Source organism: Salvelinus sp. IW2-2015, linkage group LG25 (assembly GCF_002910315.2).
Source record: "Salvelinus sp. IW2-2015 linkage group LG25, ASM291031v2, whole genome shotgun sequence".
Lineage (NCBI taxonomy): Eukaryota > Metazoa > Chordata > Actinopteri > Salmoniformes > Salmonidae > Salvelinus > Salvelinus sp. IW2-2015.
This window is the reverse complement of record NC_036865.1, coordinates 301,824-317,255: the sequence shown is the minus strand read 5'-3', so window position 1 is coordinate 317,255 and position 15,432 is coordinate 301,824. Positions and strand designations below refer to the sequence as shown.

Genomic DNA, 15,432 nt, shown 5'->3' with positions numbered 1-15,432 from the left:
CAACCGATAACCTAGCTCTTCCCAGCTGCATGGGCTCAGGAGTATCCAACTTACCCGTCGCCGATGATTCACTGGGAACCTCGGGTGTTTTCGGCTCTCCTCGGGAAATGCAAACATCGGGGATTTACGGATTCCTTCGGATGGGCGCCAACATCAGCAGATGAATGAGTGTTCCCGAGACACGACCACCTCTCACACCTGCGTTCTCGTAGGTGCCCATCAATCCTAATTGCCAGGGCGATGAGGGAATCAATGTCCCGTGGTATTTCCCGAGCTGCYAGCTCATCCTTTATCCCCTCTGACAGTCCGTGGAGAAAYGTGTCAAACAGAGCCTCCGGATTCCAGGAACTCTCGATGGCCAATGTGCGAAAATCTACTGCGTAGTCATGTCCCACTACAGGAGTTCTGATGTACCTGCAGTAGTTTGAGCCACCTCCCTCCCGTGCAACGGAGAATCGAAAACCTTCCTCACTTCTGCCATGAATTCRTCCASGCTATGGCACACAGCAGATTGCTGCTCCCACACAGCCGTTGCCCAGGAGAGCGCTCTTCCGGACATTATCGTGATTAAATACGCTATCTTCGATCAGTCTGATGAGAATGAAGAGGGCTGGAGTTCAAAAATMAGGGAGCACTGGGAAAGGAATACCCGGAAGTACCAGGATCGCCTGCATAACACTCCGGAGGAGGTAAGCGTAGATCTCGAGGAACCGGGGTAGGTTGAACAAATKCACTAGTAGTAGAAAGGTTAATGGGTGGTTGGGAGGTCTCAGAGGTGGCGGGCTGCCTATGAGCTAACTCATTGATTTGCTCCATTATAGCCTTGAACACTTTGTTGTGGCGTTCCATCAGGGAACAAAGCCCTGCCAAAAGGACCAGCAGTTGCTCCTCAATGGTGGCTCCCTGCAGGGAGACAGCGTGACGGAGCTGGTTCTAGTCTGCTGGGTCTGTCATGGCCAGTTCYTACTATACGGGCAGAAGGCGAGACCCAAATGCAGACACAGGTGGCAGATGGTTGAGCTCCGATATTTATTACACCAAAAGGGGTAGGCAATAGACAGGTCGGGGACAGGCGAGAGTTCATAAACCAGTTCAGAGTCCAAACAGTACAAGGCAATAGGCAGGCTCGAGGTCGGGACAGGCAGGGGTTCAGTGAACAGGTTCGAGTCCAAACAGTACAAGGGGATAGGCAGGCTCGAGGTCAGAACAGGCAGAGTGGTCAGGCAGGCGGATTCAGCATCAGGACAGACAAGGGTCAAAACCAGGAGGGCTAGGAAAAAACAGAGACTGGAAAAAATAGGAGCTAGGAGAAACGRTGGTTGACTTGGAAAAAACAAGACGAACTGGCACWGAGAGACACAGGGATAAATACACCGGGGACTAATGGGGAAAACAGGAGACACKTGGAGGTGGGTGGAGACAATCATAAAGACAGGTGAAACAGATCAGGGCYTGACAAAACTGMCTCTAACCAGAATAGAAAGTGGAGTGGGAGGCCCRGGTGCACAACTGAGCAAGTACATTAGAGTGTCTAGTTTGAAAAACAGATGCCTCACATGTACTCAACTGGCAGCTTRATTAAATYGTACCCGCAAAACACCAGTCTCAACGTCAACAGTGAAGAGGCAACTACGGGATGCTGGCCTTTAGGCAGAGTTGCAAAGAAAAAGCCATATCTCAGACTGGCCAATAAAAAGAAAAGATTAAGATGTGCAAAAGAACACAGACACTGGACAGAGGAACTATGCCTATGTAGATATTCCACACCAAAAAATCTGCCGTTTCCAGCAACAATAGTCATTTACAACATTAATAATGTCTACACTGTATTTCTGATAAATTTTGTGCTATATTAATTAATGGACAAAACATTTGCTTTTCTTTTAAAAACAAGCACATTTCTAAGTGACCCCAAACGTTTGAACGGTAGTYTGTAAAATATATATATATACACAGTTGAAGTCGGAAGTTTACATACACCTTAGCCAAATTCAGTTTTTCACAATTCCTGACATTTAATCCGAGTAAAAATTAGCTGTCTTAGGTCTCTGTTAGGATCACCACTTTATTTTAAGATTGTGAAATGTCAGAATAATAGTAGAGAGAATTATTTATTTCAGCTTTTATTTCTTTCATCACATTCCCAGTGGGTCAGAWGTTCACATACKAAATACTAATTGAGTGTAGCATTGCCTTTAAATTGTTTAACTTTGGTCAAATGTTTCGGGTAGCCTTCCACAAGCTTCCCACAATAAGTTGGGTGAATTTTGGCCCATTCCTCCTGACAGAGCTGATGTAACTGAGTCAGTAGTTAGACCTCCTTGCTCGCACACACTTTTTCAGTTCTGCCCACAAATATTCTATMGGATTGAGGTCAGGGCTTTGTGATGGCCACTCCAATACCTTGGCTTTGTGTTAATAAGGTTAGGAGACCCGCTAGCGGGACACCTGTCGACAACATCCGGTGAAATTGGAGGGAGCGCAATTCAAATAAATAATCGTAATATTTAACATTTATGAACATACAAGTGTATTATATCGTTTATAAAGCTGAATGTCTTGTTAATCTAACTGCATTGTCCGATTTACAATAGGCTTTACAGCGAAAGCATACCATGCAATTGTTTAAGGACGGTGCCCCACATCAACATATTTTTCAACCAGCACAGGCTTCATAAAATCACAAATAGCGAATAAATAAATCACTTACTTTTGAAAATCTTCCTCTGTTTGCAATCACAAGGGTCCAAGCTACAACATGAATGGTCGTTTTGTTATATAAAATCCTTATTTATATCCCAAAAGGTCKGRTTAGTTAGCGCCATCGATTTCASTAATCCACTCGTTCAACATGCAGACAAAGGAGTCCAAAAAGCTACTGCTAAACTTTYTTCAAACAAGTCAAACTACYTTTCTATTTAATCYTCAGGTACCATAAYATGTAAATAAACTATAATATTTCATACGGAAGGGAGTATGTTCAATGGGTAAGTCAAATGAGCAGAAACCCCTCCTCTTCGTCGCGCGCTGACAGAGTGATTTTCCACTTGGACTATTTGTACCAAAACTCCAAATTATTCCTATTTTTTGAAGAAACAAGGCTGGAACAATGAACAAAGACTGTTGACATCTAGTGGAAGCCATAGGAATTGCTATCTGGGAGCTGGAATTACATAGGACCGATAGCTTTCCATTATAAGAMCCTGTTTTGTTTTTCTTTGGACTTTCGCCTGACATATCAATTGTGTTAGAGTCTCATGCATTATTTTAACATTTCTACAAACTTCAAGAGTTTTCTATCCAATGCTACCAATTATATGCATATCCTGGCTTCTGGGCCTGAGTAACAGGCAGTTTACTTTGAGTCAGGCGGAAATTGAGAAAAATGGACACTATCCCTAAGAAGATGTATTAAATTTTGCCACAACTTTGGAATTATGCTTGGGGTCATTGTCCATTTGGAAAACCCATTTCCAACCAAGTTTTAACTTCCTGACTGATGTCTTGAGATGTTGCTTCAAAATATACACATCATTTTCCTTTCTTATAATGCCATCTATTTTGTAAAGTGCACCAGTCCCTCCTGCAGCAAAGCACCCCCACAACTTGATGGTGCCACCCCAATGCTTCACGGTTGGGATGGTGTTATTCAGCTTGCAAGCCTCCCTCTTTTTCCTCCAAACGTAACGATGGTCATTATGGCCAAACAGTTCTATTTTTGTTTCATCAGACGAGAGGACATTTCTCCAAAAAGTATGAGCTTTGTCCCCATGTGCAGTTGCAAACCGTAGTCTGGCTTTTTATGGCAGTTTTAGAGCTGTGGCTTCTTTCACGTTATGTCGATTTCGGACTCGTTTTACTGTGGATATAGATAATTGTGTACCTGTTCCCTCCAGCATCTTCACAAGGTCCTTTGCTGTAGGAGACAGAACGCGTCTCCTTCCTGAGCGGTATGACAGCTGCGTGGTCCCATGGGGTTTATACTTGTGTACTATTGTTGTAGAGATGAACGTGGTACCTTCAGGCGTTTGGAAATTGCTCCCGAGGATGAACCAGACTTGTCTACAAAAAAAATTCTGAGGTCTTGGCTGATTTCTTTTGATTTTCCCATGATGTCAAGCAAAGAGGCACATGAGTTTGAAGGTAGGCCTTGAAATACATCCACAGGTATGCCTCCAATTGACTCAAATGATGCCAATTAGCCTATCAGAAGCTTCTAAAGCCATGACATAATTTTCTGGCATTTCCAAGCTGTGTTAAAAGGCACAGTCATCTTAGTGTATGTAAACTTCTGACCCACTGGAATTGTGATACAATTCGGGAAAATCTAAAAAAGTTGTGATATCAGGTTTCTCTAGAGACATAATATRAAGTAATGCATATCATCATAGGGTGGAGGGGGACCTGTTGCAGTGATCTTGTCCTGAAAGACAGATCACCTGCAGAGATGGAGCACCTTATGTACTCGCATTGGTTATAACTGGTTATTACTAGGTATGAGCGCATACAAAATCCAAATTACAGTTGATTTAGTTGCAGTCAAAACACCTTTTATAAAAGTCTGTCAGTGGTATGAATACTTGGTAGAACTGTAGTACAGAAACCAGTTATTCTCTGAATGTACATATAGTGCTGAAATAATCTGTCTGTAAGCAATTGTTGGAAATATTACTTGTGTCATGCACAAAGTAGATGTCCTAACTGACTTGCCAAAACTATAGTTTGTTAACAAGACATTTGTGGAGTGGTTGAAAAATGAGTTTTAATGACTTCAACCTACGTGTATGTAAACTTCCGACTTCAACTGTATGTGCTGCCAAAAAATAAAACTAATCGTCGGTTTCTGAAAGAAACTCGTCATCGAAGAAAGCACTGGCATAACGGTGAAATCAGTGGGATCTCGCATWTTGAAACACGTTTCAAAAAAGCATGTGGTTAAATGAAGATATCATTGATCACATTGTTAATCTAACCTTGAAATGAGCATCGGTACATTTMGTCGGATCAGTAGTGCTTTGAAAACTGCATCGCCTCTCCGGTATCAAACGTCCCATCACTTGTGTATATATACTGTAGTCTACTTAACTTGATACTAAGTTATATTACATTTTAAAATGGAGGTGTAGTTATCGCTACTTAAACCTAAATGAATTAAATTATACATAGTAAGTTATTCAAAGTAAATTTGGTGTTAATTAGGATAATTCTACATTTAAAGTTGGCATAACTAAGTTGCTATTGATTTAATATGAAGTGCAAGTTGAACTGACAAATGGTTAACTATATTGTATTGGTCAAAGTAAATGTGGTGTGAGATTGTATAACTTCACATTTTAAAGTTTGTAAAGCTTGAAATATGCTGCACAACTTTATGACTGGAAACAACAAAAAATAATTACGGTGTAGTTCACTATGTAGGGACTAGTGTGCCATTTGGGGTGCATKCTAGATTAACACACACACACAGCATACACAGGTTAACACAACAAAGACACTGCCTCACTCCACAATAACACACATACACATGAATGCATGTACAAACACCTACACATAAAAATGCATGCTCTGATACATATGCTCAACACAACGAAAAAGATCTGAATCGTGAAAACCAGTAGAGACTGATGAAAGGTAAAAAGTTGAGGATTGACTCATTGTAATGTCTGGAATTGAATGAATGGAACAATATCAACAACATGCAAATTAAAGTTCTGTATTCATAAATATTTCTCCCACTACCCGCCTCCACTGGTAACAATACGTAGCAATCAAGGCAGAGTTGACATTGACAGATGCATTACTAGATGCACTACTAACCCACACGTCGAGAGGGAGAGAGTCAGAGATGTTCCATTTTTACTAGTGGGTGACACAAGTGGTAGTTACAGACCTCTTTCTTAATCACTCTTCTCCGTTTGAATCTAAAACTTTCCGCTCAAAACTCGTCAGTAAACTTTGTGACAGCGACATCTGACAGGACCTTGGTATGAGAGCTTCTGGTGAGATAGAGAGAGAGAGGCAAATGGATGGGCAATTACGTTTATGTGCAGTTTGAGGTGACATCCCTGCATATTGAATATTTGTTTAAATAGCCAGTCATCAGCCACAATGGTTCTCTGCGAGATGAACAACAAAACAAAAACATAGGGCCATTTTAACCGCCAAACATAATGCCCTCCACCATCGATCCACTGTCTAAATGGCCCCKTATTCCCTATAAAGTGAATACCTTGGTAAAATAAAACATTTGGTTGTGCTAAAGGAGGGATTTGAGCTAAGGGCTAATGTGACACTCATCTTGAAGGGGCCAATAATGGTGTGAAATGGCGAAAGTCAAAATGTAAAAAGTGAGCTTTATGAGTTTGTGTTTTATTTGTATTTGATCAAATATAAAACAGTTGTAAATAACACAATAGCGTCACGTTGCATGTTCCTCATGTTACGCCAGCCTTTGTTTTCTCTTAATCTCTGACTAAGACAACAAAAAATGATGTCACTGGATCGTGTGTACACACAATAAAAACCAACAAAAACAAGAGTAAATCTGAAACCTCACTGTTGTGTGCTTGACATTGAAAGTTAAATTCCAATTAAGATGCCATCTGCAGCTTTTTATCTTGAACGTGATCTCTGCGAACATGGTAACATTTGCCTTTTAAAAGCTGCATTGTCCACAAACGTGATCTGAGTGAATCCCAGCCTAAGTGAAGCCGGAGCGATTTAGATAGTCATGCTTGTCAACATGGCTCCTTAAACATCCTCATCTCCTCCACATCACACATTATCCTCTCATTGTGTCATTCTGCTTTCATCAAACACACACACACACACACACACACACACACACACGCACGCACAGTCAGACGGTCCGCAAACATACATCACACACACACACACATACAATTGTGATTTAAACGCATGGCTTCAATGAGCTGCCATTGGCGGTGTAATCATCACTTTAGTAGAAGTGACGGCAGCTGTAGCAGTGGCAGCTTTGTGGGCAGTGCATGGAGGTTTGCTCTATTCTGTACTCAAACGCCCAATTACAATTTACATAATGTTAAGCAATACGGTGGAGTGACTTTTATGTGGGAGAGATAAAGAGAGGACGATTCAGATGAGGATACGAGATTATGAACTCCAATAGGGCTCTGGTCAAAGTAGTGCACTACTGAATAGGGTGCCATATGGGGCGCACATCGTTGCTCGCCGACAGTCGTCAGAAGGATGTTTGGGTCTATTTAGTGGGGTCTAATCTTCACTTGTTTATTTTTTCAGGGGTTGATTTATTTTTTTTCTCCGTTGTTTGTTCTCTCTTCTTGTCTTTTTCTGCGAAAAAGAGAACCCTCCAGGTTAAATGTTTATTGAACTCCGAAAAATGTTCTCTCTGCGGATCAATCATTCTTCCGCTGTCGTCATGAGCCATTTCGCTGGCAAATGGATTCCCGCAGAAATAGAAAAGGGGTCTTTATAATTGGCTGCGGGTGGTGAGACACAGTTCATAACCATGCCACATGCTCTCAGTGGTTTGTGTTGTGTGTGTGTGTGGGGGGGGGGGGGGGGTGCATGTATTTGTGCGTGTGTGTGGTGGCTGGTGGTTTCCAGTCTGGGGAAGTTAGAGCTGCCACTCTGAGATACGATCTAACCTCTGACCCTGCATCTCAAAGACAGAGATAAGAGAGAAAAGAGATAGATTACAGGTAGAGGGGTGGGTGTACATACTGAGATATACAGAGGGAGGGATGAGAGAGGACAGAAGAATGAAATGTAGAGATAATAAGAAAATAAATGTGCTTGGATGGAGCCAATAATTGTGTGTGCCTGGCATCAATCGAGCTCCCCTTAGGCAGCCATTTTTCCTCTTTGTATTTGTGGGTAGTTGTCTTTGTTAGTGGCATTACTTAGTGGCCTAAGTAAGCTTCACGGTCGTTTCCTTGTTCTTTGTTTTGTTGGCGACATTTATCAATAAAAGAAATGTACGCTCACCATGCTGCACCTTGGTCCGGTCATTTCCACGACGACAGCGATCGTGACAATTTGAGATTTTTCATATTACCCKAATGGACATAAACTTGGTTGTAGTTTGTATCTAGAATGTTTAAAAAGGCCATAAAATTACAAACATTTCTATTGATCGATATTGCTTAGAAAATATCAGATATTGTTATTGGTCCAGAAATTACACATCGGTGCATCCCTAATTTATTTGTTGTATACCAGATGCAAAGTATGTAGACATTATAATGGACCTATATACTTTTTCTGGKACGCAAATTGATTTTAACAAACAAATCTATCCCCAAAACAATCTGTGTGGCCCTTAAGCCAAAAGTATTGCCAACCCCTGGTGTACGTGCTTGTAGTGTGTACATGCTAGTAGTGTGTAGCAGTGTTGTAGRACTCGAGTCCGGTCTCGAGACCACATATTGCATGTCTCGGTCTTTTCTCGGTGTCAGATACATTTGTACTTGGTCTRGGACAGTGAGGACATGTAATTTCTTCCCGAGACCAGCGGAGTAAAAAACGAATAATTATCATCTTCCATTCAGTCAGCGCATAAAATCACTTCGACAAGCCAGATATATGCACTCCTTGAAACATMAATATCGTAACAGCCTTTATATCTATTATAGACATGTTTGCACAGTGGCGAACCTATAGGCCTTTAGTGTGTAACAGGTTTGCGATTCTAAAAGGAAAGCAAATMAAATACCAGCACACTTTACTTTTTGTAAAACACAAAGGGCAAGTTGTGTAGTGGAGGGTATACGCAGGTATATACTGTTAACATACTTTTTTTCAATCGGCATTGCTTATACTCAGTTCTTAATCCCTACTAGTGCAWATTAAAGTAGTGTAGTGGAGGAATACGACTTATCAATTCAGTAGTACAATAGAGAAATCATGTACAAAGTACCCAAAGTAGCTTAAACATTTGCAAACCAGCTCTCAACTGGTTTTCGAACGGAGCAGCTCACAGAAGAATGACATCTGTAGCCAGTAGGGTAGGAAAGACGTTTCAGCTTATGATAGCTACCAGTAAATGCTAACTAAAGTATGCAAACCAGGTATTGAAAAAGTTTAGAAGTGTTGGTTAGTAGGCTATTTGTGATGCCAATTGTCATCATGGCTGTTTGCGTCAGGGGCGTAGACATGGATGGGCCTGGGTGGACAGAGGCACACCCACTGGGGAGCCAGGCCCTGACAGGCCCACCCAATCAGATTGATGTGGACTTTTTTCTTTTTTATATTAAAAGAAAGTGTGATTTTGAGAATGCAAATCTGAAAAATCTATAGGAAAACTCATAAACTATAGGAAAACATCGGATTTCTTTACACAGGGTGCCTTTGCGTTTGGAAACTTAGAATATACCCACTTTTCCAGGCACCACTACAACACTGGTCATTGGTCATTGGAAAAACCATGGTCTTGAATTGGACTCACATTTTTCTGGACTTGGTCTTGACTCGGTCTCGATTTGCTCCAGTCTTGGTCTTGAATCGGTCTTGCTTTAGATGGTGTGTAAGAGTACATGCTAGTGTGTGTGTCTTTAAAAGTACATATGCTGAATGTATGATACTGCTAAATATCTGGATCTTGATTGATTAACAAATAGTAATTACATTTTGCTACATATGTTGTTGCCATAGTACTATTTTAATACTTTTATGATTCAGGTATCTAATGACATGATCTTGTGCTTGTGAGTCATCACCAGGACTGCATACCTCCTTTTTGTTGTTCAAAAGAACAGTTCACTTTAATCAACATTTCAGTTTTCACTTCAATGTAAATATGCCGGAGTAGCGAAATAACTAATTTCCATCCATAGTCCGTAATGCAGTCCCACATCTCATACTGCAGCTTTTATTATCATCCATTTGAATATTTAACCAATATCTAACTCTCTCTTCCTTGTGACCCCTATCCCTCCCTCTCTCCATCCCTCCATCATCTCCTCTAGGGAGTGAATAGTATGTTTCAGGTGTTCCTAACGGGGAACAACTCGGATCACTTCACCATCTCCCCCACGGCGGTGCAGGGCCGGGCTGACATCAGGATGAGGGTGGCCGTGCCGCTGGACTACGAGAACATTCGCTCCTACAGCTTCTCTGTGAGTTCAATCTGCACGCACACACACGCGCGCGCGCGCACACACACACACAAACGCATGCACACAAACACACACCCACACAAAAACTTGTTTACGGCACGTTCTTATCTCCGTTACAAACACACTATCAGTAAAATGTACTTTAACAAGAGCAAGTCATCTACCGTATGGAGCACAGTGAGCAAAGACACTATGGGCAGGTTTCTAGGACCCAGATTTAAGGAGRGATTGGTACATCCATTTTTTGACTTTTAAATGAATTATATACACTGAGTGTACAAAACATTTGGAACACTTCCTCTTTCCTTGACATAGACTATCCAGGTGACAGCTATAATCTCTTATTGATGTCACCTGTTAACTCCACTTCAATCAGTGTATATGAAGTGGAGGAGACGGGTTAAAGAAGGATTTTTAAGCCTTGAGACAGTTGAGACATYGATTGTGTATGTGTGCCATTTAGAGGGTGAATGGYAAAGACAAAAGATTTACGTGCCATTGAACGGGGTAAGGTAGTAGGTGCCAGGCACACCGGTTGAGTGTGTCAAGAACTGCAAAGCTGCTGTATTTTTCACGCTCATCAGTCAATTTAGTATGCCTACTCCTGGACATAAACACACTTTCAAATGGCATTCTCCATTTGGCATGCTTTTTAGAAAATAAATAGGATTCATCTTTGTTCCTGGAAACTGACCCATAGTGTTTTTTCAGTGATTTGCAACTGTAAGTTTATGTTTCGGTCCACACATCCTGAGAACCAAAGCATGGTAYAGCTATAAAGACAGTAACGGTATATAGTCACATTAGGTAAAACACGTACTAAAGCGAGGTCCATGCAGAAATGATTTGTCGAGATCGGTGTGGAAGAACTTGACTGGCCGGCACAGAGCCCTGACATCAACCCCATTGWACACCTTTGGGATGAATTMGAATGCCAWCTGCGAACCAGGCCTAATCGCCCGARATTGGTGCCCGACCWCACTAKTGCTCATGGCTGAATAGYAGCAAGTTTCTGCAGCAATGTTCCAACATCTAGTGGAAAGCCTTCCCAGAAGAGAGGATGCTGTTATAACAGCAAAGGGGGGACCGACTCCATATTAATGCCCATGATTTTGGAATGAGATGTTCGACGAGCAGGTGTCCACACTTTGTCATGTAGTGTATAATAATAGATGAATTTGGCAAGATGCAATTGGCAATCGTCTGATGAGTGACAATATTATGAATGGTCAAATTGTAAATAAAGAGACTGATGAACAGTGCAGCTTGTGAACMGAGAACATGCATTTTTAACAAACATTTTCCAATCCTCATACCGTCAAAAGCAGTCCAGACGTTTTGATTCCTATATACCACCGGAATGACCAAAGCCTAAGCGTTTTAACCCACATGCATATGCCAAACAGCTCTACAAAATTAGCTGATGGGCTTTGTGTTGATTATTGTAGGTGTAGTTCAATATGAAATACAGTAACTTACTTGCCACTGGCTGCCTGTAAGCTATTGTCAAAATTCACGGTAACCYCTTTAAAGTGAAGGTGTCAACAGGGCATTTTTACTTTTTGACCTTCTATTACGTCTCCACGGTCTCCCTAAACCCTATGTGTCCATTTAAGTATTAGAGACTCTCCCCTCTCTCTTTCAGCTATTTGCCAATGAGTCCATGTCAGACCATGTGGGTTTTGCTCGTATCTACATTGACCTGATCAATGAGAATGACAACCGGCCCATCTTCAGTAAACCTCTGTACAACATCAGTCTGCCTGAGAACACACCCAGAGGCACCTCCCTGCTACGCATCCAGGTAAGGTTATCACTGCAACATGCTATAATGCACTGTAACACACACAGCTTGTCACTGGATTACACTGTAGCATGCTGTGGTATGGAGTATGTTGTGCTGTAACACCCCTTGCCTAGGTAAGCTCGTTACGATCTCCCCGAAGTATAGTTTATCCTGTTGGAGCAGTAGTTAGCTGGGAGACCCAGGTTCAAGAACATCAAAGGGCATTGCACTGTCCCGTTTGCTGCATGTACCAATTGCTGTATGGTATACTGTAGCTACCTAAAACCATGTAAATCTGATATTAACACACAGTGGCCAACCAATATCATGTTGATACAATCAAAACATTCTGATCAGGATCAGATATGGCCTCCAGGTGAATGACCCTCACTGACACTCATCCTCAGTGTGTGTGTGTGTGTGTGTGTGTGTGTGTGTGTGTGTGTGTGTGTGTGTGTGTCCTAGTATCGCCCTGCCTTTATTACTCTCTACGTTTAATCCATACCAGGACCAGAGGTCACTATCATCGATATAATCTCACCTAGCAGTTTGACCATAGCCCATAGGGCTCTAGTCAAAAGTAGTGCACCAGATAGGGAATAGAGTGCCATTTGGGAAGCACACCCAGTTATCTGCACATAGTTCCCATCATAACTGGATTACCATTAATTACGATGACAGTACTCTCAGACTTACACACACACACACTTGGACTCTAACCTGCTCCAGTAGATACAAGAAGCGCAAAAAGCATACGGTGGAAAATCCATACTGTTTATAGACTGTGTGCTCATGAAATGGAAATTGCGACACACCCGGGCAATCTAATACCCATAAATCTCCTTGATGACGTTCGCTGTGCGCAGGCACACACACACACACACACACACACACACACACACACACACACACACACACACACACACACCAACACACACACACGACACACACACACACACGCACACGCACACACAAAGCGGTCGACAGACACTCACGATCGGACACAAACACTCACACACACACATCGAGGACACACACATACACACACAAAAACACTCACGCCGGACACACTGCTGCACACTGCTGTCCTAACACTCACGCCGGACACACTGCTGCACACTGCTGTCCTGACTAATCTCTCATGCTTCCATGTAGCCTCAGTACAGTATGTCTGGTAACATTGTATAATAACTATCATGAATAAGCATCAATAAACATGTATAAACCATTAACACATGTATTTGTAAACATGTATAAACATGTATTAACAAGCATTTCTAAGCATGTCTAGCTATCCATTCCATAAGCACTTAAATCATGTATAATTATTTGTAAAGCATAAAGACATTCACAAGCATTTGTATATGTTCATTCATGAACGTTATTACAAAGTGTTGCTGTATGTCTTTCGCTCTGTCCTGTCTGCTCTAGCAGCTATATCACTAAGTCTCTTATCATCCTCCCCATTCTTTCTCCCCTTCCTGTTTCCTCTCCCTCTCCTTCTTTCTCTCTCATCCCTCTCTTTCTGAGGCTGTTGTACTGTAGTGTCTAGCCAGTAAAGGCCCAATTATTTTTGCTGTTATTTCACACACAGCACTTCAGCACGTCCAAGCTCATCACCACTGTCGTGACATTGTATCATTAATGTGACGACTGCTATTCATTGAATTATTAACTGTGTTTATAATTAACTCAGTAACCTGGGGCACCATGGGAAACGTTTGTTTGAGTTACCGTTTCCCAAATTAACTCAAAGAATATCGAATTCATAGCAGTCGCTAATTAATTAATTTCCAGTCGCTAATTAATTAATTATTTTCAGTCTCATTCTGAACGTCGCATAATTCGTAAATCTACACAAACCCGGGTCTCACTAAATCATTCCGTACCACACCAATTGAGTTGATTATTTATTTKCTAACAAGCTAAAGGATAATATAAGATAAACATATACAAAACAGTCTAGGTTATTGGTTAGAACTTCATACAATGGAAAACAGGTCCCTAGCGGACCAACYCAATATTACACGTGTTACACAAGATGTGGATTTAGAGAGAGGAGAMTGCACAAGAGAAAAGCACATTTGTAAACTATGTTTAGTTTAGTTTAACACCTTGCCCCAAACTGCCGCTCTTATGGGTCKGAATTATAATGAATGTATTTACTTGTTGAAAATCTGCGTTGGGTATCTCTTTGTGGACCGAGTTCCGCTTAGGAGATTAAGCCAACAATCTTAGATGTCCGCGTTTCCTTCATCACCGGGTGTATGTCTCTGATTGTCCACACGATGTCAGTGTCCMTTCTCTTGGTAGTCTGTTCTCTTGCACTCYTTCTGTGAGAGTGGACTTCAGGSGAGGATAATCAGCCATATCGACGCTCCCAGTTTGGGCAGGAGGGCCGTGTAGACAACCGATGACTGAAAGAGAAAACCGGTTGGTTCTTCTTGAAWTCACCTTCTTAGATACAATAATCCACCATAGCCTTGATTGTTAAGAGGTTCCTTTGTCCTTTTCCTTGTGTTGTGTTTGGAATCACGACTATCCGTAGACCTTGGCTGCAGCAGGCGGTCAACTTAGTCTGGATGTAAATTCTTTATGGCATGCTCTCTGGGTTCCCTGTGGCGTAGCTCGTTACAAAGGCAAGGTATCAGGATTTTACTCTGATCTAYTTTAGACAACTAAATTCACAGTTCATCTTTACAAAAASATTCTCTTTGATCTGYATATTTTCGACACAACGCACAGRATYTAAACATCATGGACATGTTATGAAATCTCTTCAYGTTAATGTTTTCGTTATGACGTCGTCATTTAACTTTCAATAAAATAACAAAAACAACATTCATTTTCATATTCCATCGATCATTGTTGCCACCATTTTGGCTGATGAAATATATTGTCCCAAAGTCCATTCATTGCATGTTACAGTTCTGAGGTAGATTCTTCATAAGGCCCACACAAAGACATTCCAGTCCCAAACATTAACAGGACCAAGGATTCTTAAGATTTACAATGGGCGTGATGTGTCATAACCACCCCCCCCCACCCCAATCAATCCCTCTATACCTCTCCCCATCTGCGGGACCCTCACAGGTCAGTCATGACACCACTCACTAGTGTCAGAACGTCTGTATACACACTATACTGCATGTCATGACTTGGTGTGTGTGTGTAGGCGTGTCTGTCAGTGTGTCCTGTGCCTTGTGCACTCTAGTTTGGGAAACATAATTTGAAAGCCAACCACTCGACCTTTCCACTATTCTAGTACCACAGTTGTGTACTTCACTCTATGCGGTCAACAGCTGCTGTCCTCTGTGAACAGAGACACACACAAACACACTCACTGAGTGACCGGCCATCTCCTCTGACTAAACAGATGTTTCCCCACTCCTCCAGCCTCTGTCCATAAATACCTGTTAGAGCCGGGGTGGCTTTATGGCTGACACACCCACAAACACACACACAGTCCTGTGTACCACTGCCTCATCCCTCACCACCATCCCTCAAGGTCAGCACACGGACAGAGCAGTG

The 15,432-nt window shown here is 41.9% G+C and overlaps 1 protein-coding gene across 1 annotated transcript in view; it reads left to right on the top strand.

The window, feature by feature from the left end:
• Positions 1–479: 479 nt before the first annotated feature.
• Positions 480–15,432, top strand: part of LOC111951671 (cadherin-23-like) — a 115,415-nt gene continuing 100,462 nt past the window's right edge. Inside the window, exons 1-4 of the mRNA XM_024134577.2 lie at positions 480–689; positions 853–945; positions 9,966–10,115; positions 11,761–11,919. Coding sequence (XP_023990345.2) covers positions 480–689; positions 853–945; positions 9,966–10,115; positions 11,761–11,919 — 612 coding nt within the window. The remainder of the gene's footprint in view (positions 690–852; positions 946–9,965; positions 10,116–11,760; positions 11,920–15,432) is intronic.